Source organism: Amblyomma mixtum, chromosome 6, assembly GCF_055824585.1.
Source record: "Amblyomma mixtum isolate Tamu chromosome 6, ASM5582458v1, whole genome shotgun sequence".
Lineage (NCBI taxonomy): Eukaryota > Metazoa > Arthropoda > Arachnida > Ixodida > Ixodidae > Amblyomma > Amblyomma mixtum.
Window position 1 is genome coordinate 110,321,086 of NC_143017.1, and position 13,409 is coordinate 110,334,494.

General features: G+C 43.4%; 1 protein-coding gene across 3 annotated transcripts in view; it reads right to left on the bottom strand.

The window, feature by feature from the left end:
* The window catches only part of LOC149340024 (protein turtle-like), a 65,255-nt gene that overhangs the window by 36,535 nt on the left and 15,311 nt on the right, over window positions 1-13,409 (bottom strand). For all 3 annotated transcript variants that reach the window (XM_089548769.1, XM_089548768.1, XM_089548767.1), the window contains exons 2-6: window positions 10,249-10,405; window positions 8,097-8,278; window positions 7,250-7,365; window positions 5,685-5,838; window positions 2,561-2,848 (exon numbers count right to left, since the gene is read on the bottom strand). In XM_089548769.1, the coding sequence (XP_089404895.1) occupies window positions 2,561-2,848; window positions 5,685-5,838; window positions 7,250-7,365; window positions 8,097-8,278; window positions 10,249-10,405 (897 nt within the window). The remainder of the gene's footprint in view (window positions 1-2,560; window positions 2,849-5,684; window positions 5,839-7,249; window positions 7,366-8,096; window positions 8,279-10,248; window positions 10,406-13,409) is intronic.

Genomic DNA, 13,409 nt, shown 5'->3' on the forward strand with positions numbered 1-13,409 from the left:
AAAAATTATGCTATAAGTCGAACCTGGACACATCGAATGCGAAGGAGATCGCGATATAGTTTGACAGTGGCCATAGATACCCCATATGGAACTATTATTGGTCGATAATTTGATACATAAAAAATGGCAATAGATATATCTGTAACCTAGAAGTAACGATACATTGCACAACCACTAGTGACACGCTTCTTGCGTCACATAGACCTCATGTTCAGCTGAATGAGAGTTCGATAAACACAAACAACAGTGCTATACTTTAGCATGAGATTTTCAAGGGGATGTTCTGACTGTTCAATATAAATAATTCGATATGTCCTGGTTCAACTGTATTCGTAGCTTGCTTCAAAATATATAAGGTTAGGTGCATTCTGAAGCAGATTATTTAAAAAAACATTGAGCATTGTATTGTGATTCTTCTCATAGAAGTGTAAGAGCACGCTGCTGCCAGAGCCACAGCAGCTGACGTGCTGGCTTGCTTCAGCAGACAGAGTAGCAAGCAAGCTGAGACACCAACGGCAAACTGAAGTTGGCCTGTATTGAGAGGGTACTGCGTTCTAATCCCAAAAAGACCACTCTCACTGAAAACAGAGCTATTATAAACTAGAAAAGACCAGAAATCGAAATACAGGTGTCGGCATCACCTGCCGATTTCACAAATAAAACGTGCATGTCAACACCAAATTTGGAATGGAGATTCCAGAGGCTATGCTACACTGCGATTCACATCAAAATGGTGGCAACCAGTCCTATTTCGATATGGACGTCATGAGTTTGAATCAAGTGTCAGGAAAATTTTCAAATTCAATTTTTTTCATCCACAAATGCGTCTTCTGCTTCTGGAGAAATGTTAACATACCCGTAAAGAGCTAGAGAATCAATTTCTGCTCAGAGCAATAATTCGATATAAGTGTCCACAGTGTCCCTTTAAGGCATCAGCCGAGCGTCATTCATTGCCAGATTCTACATTTCAAGAGAATTCAGACGATCAAATTAATAGAATTATTAATACAGTAAAAGCTCGTTAATTCGACCCCCGTTAATTCGGAAAATCGGATAATTCGACGCGCACGCGAGGTCCCTACAATTATACATAGGAGTCTATGGGGCGAAACTCTCGTTAATTCGACCAAATTTTGCCGTGCGTCGGTTAATTCGACTTCACTCCGCGGCCCCGCCAAGCCGGTGTGCCGAGAGCAAAGAGAAAAAAAAACACTGCCACGAGCGAAAAAACACTGCCACGAGCCAGCAGCGTGAGCGAGGGCGAGGGAAGTGAGATTAGCGGTGGCCACGGCGGCGGCCGAAGCGGCTGGCGTCTTTTTTTTTTTGTGCTTCGCAGCAGTCGTGTTGGTGTCGTGTGTCCTCGTTTCCATGTGTTCTTGCTGCTCGCGGTTGTTTAACCATAAGGCGGCGCCTTTTTTGGTAATTCCGCGCTTTGTCAGCGTGTTTATTGGGCTGCTTGCTGTTTTGTTGCGACTGAGAGAAGGGTGAAAGGAAATTGCACGGGCCTGCCTACTGGCTCAGCCGAGCAACCACCGCTCCCTAGTGCAGATAGAGGAGAGTTAGAAGATCAGAGGAAAGATAAAGAGAAAAGATAAGACGCGCCGCGTCCCAGCAGCAACCGCGAAGCGGACGCTGGCTGAAAGAACAGATAAGCGGCAGAAGCTGCGCTCGCTTCACCTCCTCCCCGCGCTGCTTTCGTGTGGGTAGCGCGCAGTGCCTGCGCGCCTCGCCTTTGTGTCCTGTCAGCTGACCGAGGATGTAATAATATAAGTGACAGGCGCTGACAACGATGATTCGTCGGAAGGTGACGATTGTGAGCAGTTGTCCCAAATGCTGAAGTGCACGGTGAAAGAAGCCGCAGAAGCCTTGACGGTGCGGGAGGACTTCTGTGAAAAAATCCCTGACGGTGCGTGTGCCGCGCAGCACCTGGCAGCTGTTAGAGCTATCGTAGTCGCTCAAATTCGCTCGAAAAAGCAGGCAACGATAACAAGATTTCTTTGCCAAATAAAGGTTGCGGCAAACTGTTTTTTTGCTGTTCATTCGATAATTCGACATTCGGATAATTCGACAATTTTTCGCGGTCCCGTCAGTGTCGAATTAACGAGCTTTTACTGTATTTTATCATTGCCACTCACGTCTACAAACAATGGCATCATACGAAATAAGAGAATGTGGCTGCTGACACACAATTTTACGAAAGATGCTCGACTCCATGATTTTTCACAGAATTTCAGAAAACAAGAGGCCTTACCAATCATTCATGAGTATGTTCTTAAAAAAAAATTCTCTCTTGTTAAAAAACAGCAGATCAGTCAACCCAGCCAAAAAAAAATGGTTGGAAGCCTTTTATAAAAGCTTAACTGGAATCAACTGAAAACCAAATAAAAATTAATTGGTCGCAATAGGTTTCCAACTAATACCAAGTGTGTTCTTAGAACTCGTAAATAGTGTTTTTTTTTTTTTTTACTGAGAAGAAAACTGAAATCAAATGCAGTGCACGTACGCTGTCATGTTTAGTCTGCCTGAATGCGTGTGCACACGCACTCAGTGCCGAACTCACATTCTATGTTGAGGTAGGCGGTAGCAGACTCTGGAGTGCCGATGCCATTTGAGATCTCGCATGTGTAGAAACCTGAGTCGTCGGCTGCGGTGGGGTTGATGAACAAGGTGCCATCCTGCCGCACAAGCGTGCGTGTCTGCAGCCAGGTCAGCTTGGAGATTTCGACACCGTTGTAGAACCAGCGGTGTGTGATGTTTGAGGGCAGTGCACGTGCTTCACACACAAACTCGGCAAAGTTCCCCTCCAGCTTGGTCAGGTTCTGTGGGGGCGTTGTGATCACCGCTGGGCCTGCGTGGCAGACACCATCATTTGGCACTCAATATTTGCTTTCCTTGCAACTTGAAGAAAAGAAAGAACTCGATGACATTTGCCATTCTATATGATAATGTATTTCCCCACAAATTGTGCCCCTGTGTTTTTAACATTATTTCGAGATATTTTTTAAACCGCTGGTCTAGTTGTCTGCTCCCACATGGTTCAAAATTCAATGTCTGGGTAAACAGTTCACTAACCAACTTTACATGAGTATATGCAATGAATGAAATAATACAAAACATCTCTACTTGTACGACAAGGGTTTCCAAAGACACTCTCTGCTGGAATAAAACCATCACGCGAAACGGTCAAATTCTCCATCTTCACAAAATTTGGCTTTTTTAACTACTAGTTATGTCGTGCACTGGAAAGGTTGCTTTGCCTGCACACTTATCGAAAGCGCATGTATTTTGGCACATGTAGACAAATTTGTTGAGCCACAGCGCTGAAGATATTTACATTTTCGAAATTGTAAAATCTGATATGGCTATTACTAACAATCGGCTACAAGTCTAACTGTTAAGGTTAAAAAGTTAATTATCAGAAATTAGTTAGGCAGCTAACTGGTTAACATTATTTACATGTTTTCTGATGTCCGCCAACGCAGGTATTATTGTGCCACAGAAGCCGCCTTCGTATCTCAAAAACCGATTTATAAAAATTCTGGTTCACCTTCACTGGAACACCTGGTATATGGGTTTAACACATCCTGCGAGTCTGCGAGGGTGTCAGAGCTTGACGACAAATGCTCTAGACACACTCTACGAGATGGACAAAAGAAGACTCAAGCTACTCGACTGTTTCCCTTTTCTTTTGATTCTTCGCCTGTGGACTCCTCAATCCGGACTCTTATTCACAACATTCAAACAAAGCAACTATTTGCAGTGATTTCTGCATGCCTGCATTTGCATAATCTTATACATCACACTGTTTCTTTTTCCACGTGCAGTGTAAACATTGTTAAAATTGTGCACCTCTGGCCTGCCCCATTCTGCAGACGTGAATCAGCATCTCGTGAAAGTACATACAGCCAGTAGATGCAGTCAGAGTTCTCACATTCCCAGAGTGCCACATTTACTTGCCACAAATCATAAGGCAGGCAGCACGAAACCTGCACTGAAGCTTTCCGCACTAACACCAGTGCCTAGCATACAGAAAAAATAGCTTCCAGTAAGGCATGTAAATACTTCTGCCATGCTGCATGCTACTACATATTTCAAGGCATGGGAACCCGCTTTCTACCAAAACCAGAACTGCATACGCACAGTGGTTTGAAGATGCTGGACACACCGAGTGAGAAGTCACTATACCAGGGACACAGCTCTTGCCATTTGCTATGTTTCTTTCAATAGCCAGGTGGGCGCACTGACAACTCAGTAAACTAAAGACAACTCCTATCATTCCAGTGTCACTGCACTCAAATCACGGGCTAATCTTACTAATCTTGAAAAGCGACGCTGCATCTTCAGGCTGTGCCTTTTTCACAACTTCTACCATACGCCACTCAATGTTTCAGCAATCTTACCAGTTCACCGACAATCAAGTCACACCAGCCATCCTAAAGCCGTCTATCCGCCCCAAGCACAGACCACAGCCCATCTTTGTTCGTTTTTTGTTCAGACCACTTGGGACTGGAACAAACTGCCTGTCGACGCTGTGCACCACTCCGACCCACATTCCTTCAAGACTGCCATCGAACCACTCTTCACTTGAACGTTATGCCCATCCCTCATGTAATTCCCACACTAAGGGGCATTTGAGGTACTAATAATAAATAAATAAATAAAGCACCTCCTGGCCAGCATTCACTTCCCACAAGACATATGGGTGTATTTTTATGTATTTGTATTTCCATGTATTTATTTGCACTTCTCGTGACCATTTATGAAGTGGAAAAGTGATGATTATTCATGTGTTATCTTTGTATTGCCTTTTTCCAATGCCTCTTCCCATTGTCCCCACAATTTTCACTGTCCTTTTTGCATACTTGAAATAGTGTTTATGCCTGGTCAACTGCTTTGTCTGCGGACAAAACCCACTACTGTAAAAATCCCTGAAAAAGGGATTGGCAGTATTAATAAATAAATAAATATGAAAAAATAAATAATTGGTGAAATATAACCAGCCCCTCATGGCTGTGTGCCACTAAGGCACACTATAGTCAGAGTAGTAGAGTTCAGTGCACTACACGCAGGTGCAACCACCTGACTGAACACATCACATATCTTGTATATTTGAGCATCCAGCCCCCGTTAGTCAGTTATCACATTCTGGAAAAAGAGTTTGTCTGGCACCTACTGGACTAAACGAGATTACTGCCTCGAGTTAGCACAAGCAGAGACCAACAGTTATATCAGTTCGGAATGAACTAATAAAGTGATCAGTTTTTTTTAAAATGGGTTTGTACACGGCGAATTCATAAAAAACTCTTTGAGAAGGTGCGGTCATATTTGCACAATACATTTCTTTTTACATTTTTTTGTGACAAAATGAAAACTAATCTGATTTTCCAATGAAGGATTTCTGCATGGCATTCCCAACAATTTCAACATCTCATCCCAACACAATACCCTGGCTATTTATTCTTTGTAACTGAAAAAGTCATTCAGCTTTCCTTTCTATGGAGGCTTTCCTTTTGCTGAGCACAAACATGCACTTCATTCTCTGCCTGCCGTTTGCAGTGATGGGCTACTGTAGCCGATGAGAGAGATGCTTTTCTGTCACACAGGCACAAATTAAGCCATGCAACACACACGAAGCCCGAGTGACTTCAGTAGTGAAACGAGCTGAGCGAATTCCAGCAGCCCACCAGCGACGATGACCTTGGCAAGCGCAGAGTCACTGCCCTCGGAGTTTCGAGCCATGCAGGTGTAGTCGCCCACGTCTGTCTGCCGCAGGCTGGAAATGCGCAGCTCTGTTGGGTGGATCTGGATGTTGCTGTTCTCCTCAAGGGGAAGGTTGTCCTGCATGAAAGAGGCCTGAGTCAGTGGAGCGTCGAGGGAAATAGCCAACCAGCGTGGCCAGCATCTCACTGAAAGATAGATTACTTGCTGTTCGTGCTGGCGCAGTCCTCATTTTCCATTTTCATTCTGTGTCATCAACAGCACATTCAGAATTCTAGAACACTGCCTAACAATGTGACTACCACTGCACTTTTTTTATTCACCTGAAAAAAAAAAAAACTTGCCAATGGAAGTATCATGTCTGTATAGACCAACACCATGTTTACAAACAAAGCGGGGGGGACTGCACGAGAAGCTTGCACAATTTGGGGAAACACCCAGTGCATAGAGCACCTTTTGGGGTATGTCCGGCTTCAGAACACACATTTACCGTGGCATTTCACAAAGACTGCTTCGAAACGACGTTGCATACTTGGTCGCACTCTTCTTCAAAGTACTCGCCACCTGTTAACAAGCAGCCACCTCCATGAGTAATCTATGAAATGAGAAAAAGATTGCCGGATGTTTTGCTTACATGTGTTTCTAGGGCAGCGCTCCTGTTCCGTACCTCCAGCCGAGAGTCATCCTCATGCCTAGGTGTTTTAAAAAAACATCGCTGTCGAAATGACGTTTCTTAGTTTCAGAGTTTCTCCTAGGATGAATTTCATTGTTCTTCATGAAAGGTCAAGATAATAGATGCACTGTGAAATCAGAAAACTGCTTTGAAAACTTTTGCTTCCATGTAGTATTCCTATGAGCGCTAAGCCTATTTTTCACCACCAAGTTTTTCCCCAGTCATCCCATTCGGCGACAGCAGTGCCATCGCACCTTACTTTTGTCACAGACTGGTGTTGGTCTATAGCATGACAATCGGTGACAGCCATTTGAGGAGGTGAAAATGGTGCAGGTACCAGTAGTTCATGCTACTACACACAGAGGGCGCCACAAATCCCCGACGCGGCAAACGGCGCAAGCATTAGTTCAGGCCTCTAAGCAGAGACAGAGGGCACCACAAATCTTAGATGCAGCACTCGGCACAGCGCTACCCATCTTTCCTCCTCTCTTTCCTCCTTGATGTTGCATCACCAACACTGAAAACACTGCAGAACTGGGAAACATGGTCCTAAATGCTGTTGCATTAAAAATGATAGTTCATCCAAGACAATTAAAGGTGCTTTTCCGAGAACACAAGTTTCCAGAATGATTTCTGGTGCAACAAAAAGCATACAGTTACTCCATACAGGAACTCAGACCTGAGTCTGCATTTCGAGAATACTTCTTTGTTCTCTGTACTGAGACATAGAGTAGAAGCAAACATTTTACCATGGTTGATATGGACTATGCCAGCGGCTTTTCAAGGCAGACTACCTCCGATTGAAACTTAATTTTCCCTCTGCTTGGTGCCGACAGCAAAGGATGCTACACAGCTCACCTTGTACCATATGATGGTGGGGGGTGGGGTGCCCTCGGCTTCGCAGGGAAGCACCACCGACTCGCCCACCTTCACATAGATGATCTGCTCTGGCTTGGACTTGAAGTGTGGTGGTGCTGCGCAAAGGCATGGGTCACACCTTGGTCAGAACCCAGCAACAGCAGAGGGCACAGATCTCAGTTTATTTCTGCCCTTTATGCTTCACAAAACACACATTTTTCCTAGGGTTGACATTGTGATTACAAAAAATCGCTGTTCTTACACTCAAGGCACAAAAAGGGGGGGGGGGGGGGGGGGGGGGGGGGCAAAAAGGGAATAATGGCAAGTAACATCTACCTGTACATAGCCACATGCCTAAGAAATAAAGCTATAGAGAGTGCTCAAAATTTTGCAGTCTTAACAAAAATTTGTCGACATATACAGCTCAAACCCAGGACCATTACCACTCTTAGAAAGTCACTCCAACAAATAGGTTGGTTGGTTGGTTTATGGGGTTTAACGTCCCAAAGCGACTAAGGCTATGAGAGACGCCGTAGTGGAGGGCTCCGGAAATTTCGACCACCTGGGGATCTTTAACGTGCACTGATATTGCACAGTACATAAGCTAACCAGGAGAGCTGGCAGATGGTACAGTGAGGCCAAAAATATCAGCGACTACATTAGCCCACAATGTTCCGGGGAGTCTCCCAAGGTGGCATATGTTTTACTGCGGCCTCACCCTTTGATAGCAGAAGCCTGCCTCTCTTCCATGTCCAATCTGCATTTTTTTACAATAGTTTCCGAGGATCACAGAAGGTCACTCAAGTAAGAAGCATTGTGCACAAAATGGCTCAAGTGAGGCACGCACCCAGCACATCCAGGTAGATCCAGGTCCCATTGCGAATGGTCTCCCGGTTCAGGAAGAAGACCTTGCACTCATACCAGCCTTTGTCTGATTCACGCACATTTGTCAGGTTCAGTGATGACTGGCCCGAAAGGGAAATGCGCTCCTTGTAGTCGTCGGCCGCGTGTGGAGGGTAGCCGTCGTACCTGTAAAAGACGTGTCCTCCTGCTTGACGCCTCAACGAAACATTTGCACTGCTGAGCATAATGAGCCAATGCTGACATTATGAAAAACAGCGTGAGAAAACACAAGGACCAAAAGATACAAAGACACACAATGAGCACCTTCTTCGTATCATATAGTCCTTGAGTTTTTCAAGCGACAAACACATTATACACAGAAGGAAGAATAAAATGCTCAGCCTTTGGAGCAAGGCTAACAACAATGATGGCAGTGGGCATAGAATGGATGCCAATCCCCACCATTATTCCCCAGTACATTGTGACAGTAAACTGTGATTTTTGGCAACAATTTTTGACAACTGGTAATTTTTGGCAACAGAAATGGGGTGGCAACCAGATTGGGCGCTGCCTGCCTTTCTGATCGGCTGGGCATCCAAACTGAATGCAGTTACGTGATTGTGTGAAAACAGACCCAAAATATGACGTCTCTGAGCGCTGTAAGTTTTTTGCATGTGATAAAAACTGAAAAGAAGCAGTAAAAGCAAACAAACTCTAATAAGAGTAATGCTACGGGCGGCACATTTCATTTCGCTTCAAACTTTTGCGGAGGCGAGCGCTGTTCAAACCACACCGAGATAGAAAAGAAAAAGAAAAGCCGGCCGACACACCTTGCCCAAAAATGTGAAGAGAAAAGGCGGACAGGAGGTAAGGTTGCGGAGGACGGTAGGGGTGGTGTGGGGGAGCGATGTTAACCTTCCAATCCTGCCAAAACAAAAAAAATTATCAGGAGATTCCTTTGTCATCCGTGCCTATCCCAGCCCTGTCTATGATGAATGTGCAGAGGGACGACGGCATCAAAACAAGCAGCTGTGGGCTTCCCTGGCGAGGCAACAATTGCATGCAAGCTTCCACTGTGCATGTGCAAGGCACGGTTCTGACTGGTAACGTCCAACCTCAGCACTGGGTGAGTGAAACGTGTTTTTGCCTGATCTTATTATTTTTCATTTTCTAAGTGGAATTTCAATAATTCTTTTTGCACTGACCTCTGGAACACACGAGTATTCCATTTAACCACATTAATCAGCACTGAGGAAAACATCACAATGCCCCTTTAGAACAATGTCCTGAAATAGGGCATGATGTTGGCTTAGTTGGTTCGTAGGATCAGCAACTATAAACAACGCAAAGAAGATGGGACAGGAGAAGAACACAAAGGCACTTTATGTGTGTTTGTGTGTGTGTGTTCTCCACCCATCCCGTCTTTTTCGCACTGTTCTATATTTGCTGATCCTAAGAACAATCTACCACCATTTGACTCATGCAAAGAGGTAACATTATTATCATGTTTCGGTACTATACATGAGTAACGGGTACATTTCGAACCTATTCTGAGCTAAGCAATGCAGTGGGCGGTAAACAGTAAAGCAAGTCGACCGTCAGCAATTAACTGTAAACACTACCCTATAGGGCAGGGCCAAGGTGCCTGCTTTTTTTCCACATGGTATATTCAATTTTCTGCCTTGGCAAGCTACAGTCTCTTAAGGGCACCTTTCTATGTAGAAATCTGGCTTACCAAATTTTATGCTTACAAATTTTTATGAAATTTCATTCAGATGCATGATTTGCGTAAAATTAGGTTTTACCTGAAAACAAAAAGTGACTGGATAATACGAGTAGAACCAGCAGTAAGCAAATATAAAATACTTAAAGTTCAGATGCATGACTTCCATAAAATTAGGTTTTACCTGAAAACAAAAAGTGACTAGATAATACGAGTAGAACCAGCAGTAAACAAATATAAAATACTTAAAGTACAAAAATGAATACCTATCTTCACGAGGGCACATATTTAGTCCCCATTACTTCATGTTCTGAATGGTCCTAGTTCCACCTTTGTATCTTTAATAAGGCTTCTAGCTTGCTTTACAAAACCACCACACCAAAACACAGGGCCAAAGGAGCAAGCACCATGGATGTGAACAGTGAGTGCCCACCAGATGTAGATGGGTATCTTGTGGTCCTTCTTGTGCCACTGGACCAGGTAGGGCACGGGCATGCCATCGGGGTATTCGAAGGGGCAGTGCAAGATCACATCCTGCCCCAGCAAGGCGGTCATGTGTTCCGGCTCCTGAGGTGGCAGCCCAGACGCATCTGCACAGACCACACAACAACAGAGGTGTCCCGCTCAGCCTCACGCCCCACTAGCTATGGGTCACAATCACGCTGATCGCATGCATGGGTACCTTCGCAGAAATTTCTCACGTTCATCTAGTTCAATAAAATTATTACTTTATAAAACATTGGTACGGTCCAAGTTAGAATATGCTGCATCTGTCTGGAGTCCTGGCATCGATTCACTCGTTTCAGATTTGGAAGCTGTGCAGAACCGCGCGTGCCGTTTCATTCTTTCTAATTATCACCGAACAAGCAGTGTAACCGCCATGAAATCAAGTTTGTCCCTACAACTTCTTTCCCACCGCAGATCAATAGCCTCATTGTGTCTTTTTCATAAAATTTACCACAACAGCTTTCTCAATCCTAAGTTACTGTCAAGACCATGTTACATATCAACACGCGTTGATCACTGTCATAAAGTTGGAATCCCATCTTGTCACACCAAATGTTTTCATGACTCATTCATACCCCGAACTTGTGCCAGCTGGAATCACCTTCCCCACGACATCGCAGGTATTTCTGATAACAATGCATTTCGTCAAGTCCTTAATGTTTCTTTCTGAGTATGTGTCATTTATTACTGTATGGAAATTGCCTTTCACTGTCTACACACTGTTTTAATATATCCCCACTGCATTCTAATCTCATTGCCTCCCTGTGTTTTCAATTTGCCATGTATTCCTGGTTTATTTTTGTTTTCTCTTGTTGTTGCCGTTTAGACTGAATTTTTTTATGTATTCCCACTCCCCTCTGTAATGCCTTCGGGCCCTGAGGGTACAATAAATAAATAAATAAATAAATAAATAAATAAATAAATAAATAAATGAATAAATGAATAAATAAATAAATAAATAAATAAATAAATAAATAAATAAATAAATAAATAAACAAACACAGAATATGTCAGCAAGAAATTAACAGATTTCGATACAAGCATGGAAACAAAAACTCCAACTAGATAAGCACTTTTCCGGCTGCATTTCAAGCTGGAGTAACTGGAAATAGCACTTTCCACCTCGAAGTGGAAAAGATTCCAGCTGGAGCTAGCTGGAAGTGGACATTTTCCAGCTAGATACGATTTCCAGTCCCATAACCCACATGCCAATTTTGTTCATCCGATTTAGGGAAGATTTTTTTCGCAACACCATCTTCTCAAGGTGCTGAGCCAGATGAAACTGAGAGCAGCACAATGCTGAAAAGGATGTGCACAGGGGCAAAGGTCTGGCACAACAATCTGATGTACAGTGATCCTGCAGACAGGCTTCCCACAATTACTATCGGCACAAGCACAGTTTCTGTGGCACTGAGGCTTTCCACTACAGAGGAGTTTCCTGCCGACGTCACTGAAACACACACAGTATTCTGCACCGGCTGATGAAGACATATTAGGTGTGGCTTGGCAAGTAGATAATGTGCAATAAATTCTCGCCATTTTCTGCAACCATGCAATGGACCCATTATGAGTGTCAATACTTTAGCACAAATGCTGTTCAAATCTGTTATGTCCCATCCAGAGCTAGGCTTGCAGCAGTCAGAAGTAAATCCATCCACAGAAAGGTGTAATTACAGGTCACATAGCTGTTCCTAGGTTAGCAATGGGGCTGCAGCCATTTCATCCCAGGAAAGACAACAGATGGAAAGGCACCGCTGTAGCTTTTGTCACAAGGAAGGCACTAAACACTGTGTGGCGGGATGGACATGTTCACTAAGTTGGGAAGAATTCATACTACCCTCTCACATTGCTTTTGCTGCTATGGACACATGACTATTCAGCGTTGTCAAAATGAATGCACAGTGTGGCGTCTCATTGAGTGTTACGAAGAAAAAGGTGCATTCTCCAGCCAAGTACAAACAGCACAGATATTGGCTTCAAGCACCAAAGCAGTGAGCAAGGGCTCAAAGACTTCAAAAAGAAACAAACTGAGAAACAAATTTCCATTTAAGCTATCAGTTTTTAGCTGCCATCATGAACCATCTAATGAAGAGCTGCAACTTGAATTTTCATGCTATAAATGACGTTTACGCATACCCTAGTCAGCTCTGATAATCAATATTTTGCAGGAGCAACGTGACGAAAGTTGAAATCAGCTATGTGAACTGTACTTCCTATCTTAGCTAAATATTTGCCCGCACAATGTAATGCTAGGCAACTTTGAGCAGAACTGACTCTTATACCCTAATATCCTTAATGCTTTTTTATTAAGCTTAGTAAGTGGAATTGTATGCAGAAAACTGAGCAAGAGGGTGCTAAACAAAAGCAGCTTTAAGAAAATTCTCGAAGAGACTTCCTAAAGGATCATGTTAAAAATACACTAAGAAAAATGGTTAGCATTTATGCCCGTAAATAGTTACAGCAGAAGTTTATTACAGACGACATCAGGCTGTAACTGCACTGTCTCATGATATCCTATAATGACATTAGTTACAAATGAGAAACTAAAAGGAAGTCAACTTAAAAACATTAATCGTTGTTTGTTTTTTTAGAGAAAACTGAATTAAATGAAGTTGTTAATGGCGAACTTCTCAAAATTGAAGACATGAAGGACAAAGTGCAACAATATGTACTACAAATGCAACATTGAAAATCCCTTTCAAGGCTAGCCTAATGTATTTAGGGAAATACCCAAGGATGAGCAGATTTTCAATTAAGGAGTATTTACTTGTTGATGTCCACCTGAGCACAGCCATATGGTCGAAAGGGAAAGATATACAGGCTTCTCAGAAACTTTGCAGTTGAAGGAAAATTCGTCCTGGTATGGGACTCAAACCAGGGGCCACCGCCTAGTCAAAGCAGTCACCCTACCAATTCAGCTAACCTAGCCAGGATGGTTAGTAGATGGTAAAGGAAGGCGGAATCAATCAACAATTCAAAGCAGGAATGGCGTTATACTCTTGCCACATGCGCAGAAGAAATGACAGTAAATGCTTAAGGCCTTAAGTTTGTTAATGCCATTAATTTCAGAGCTGGTGCTACTTGTTT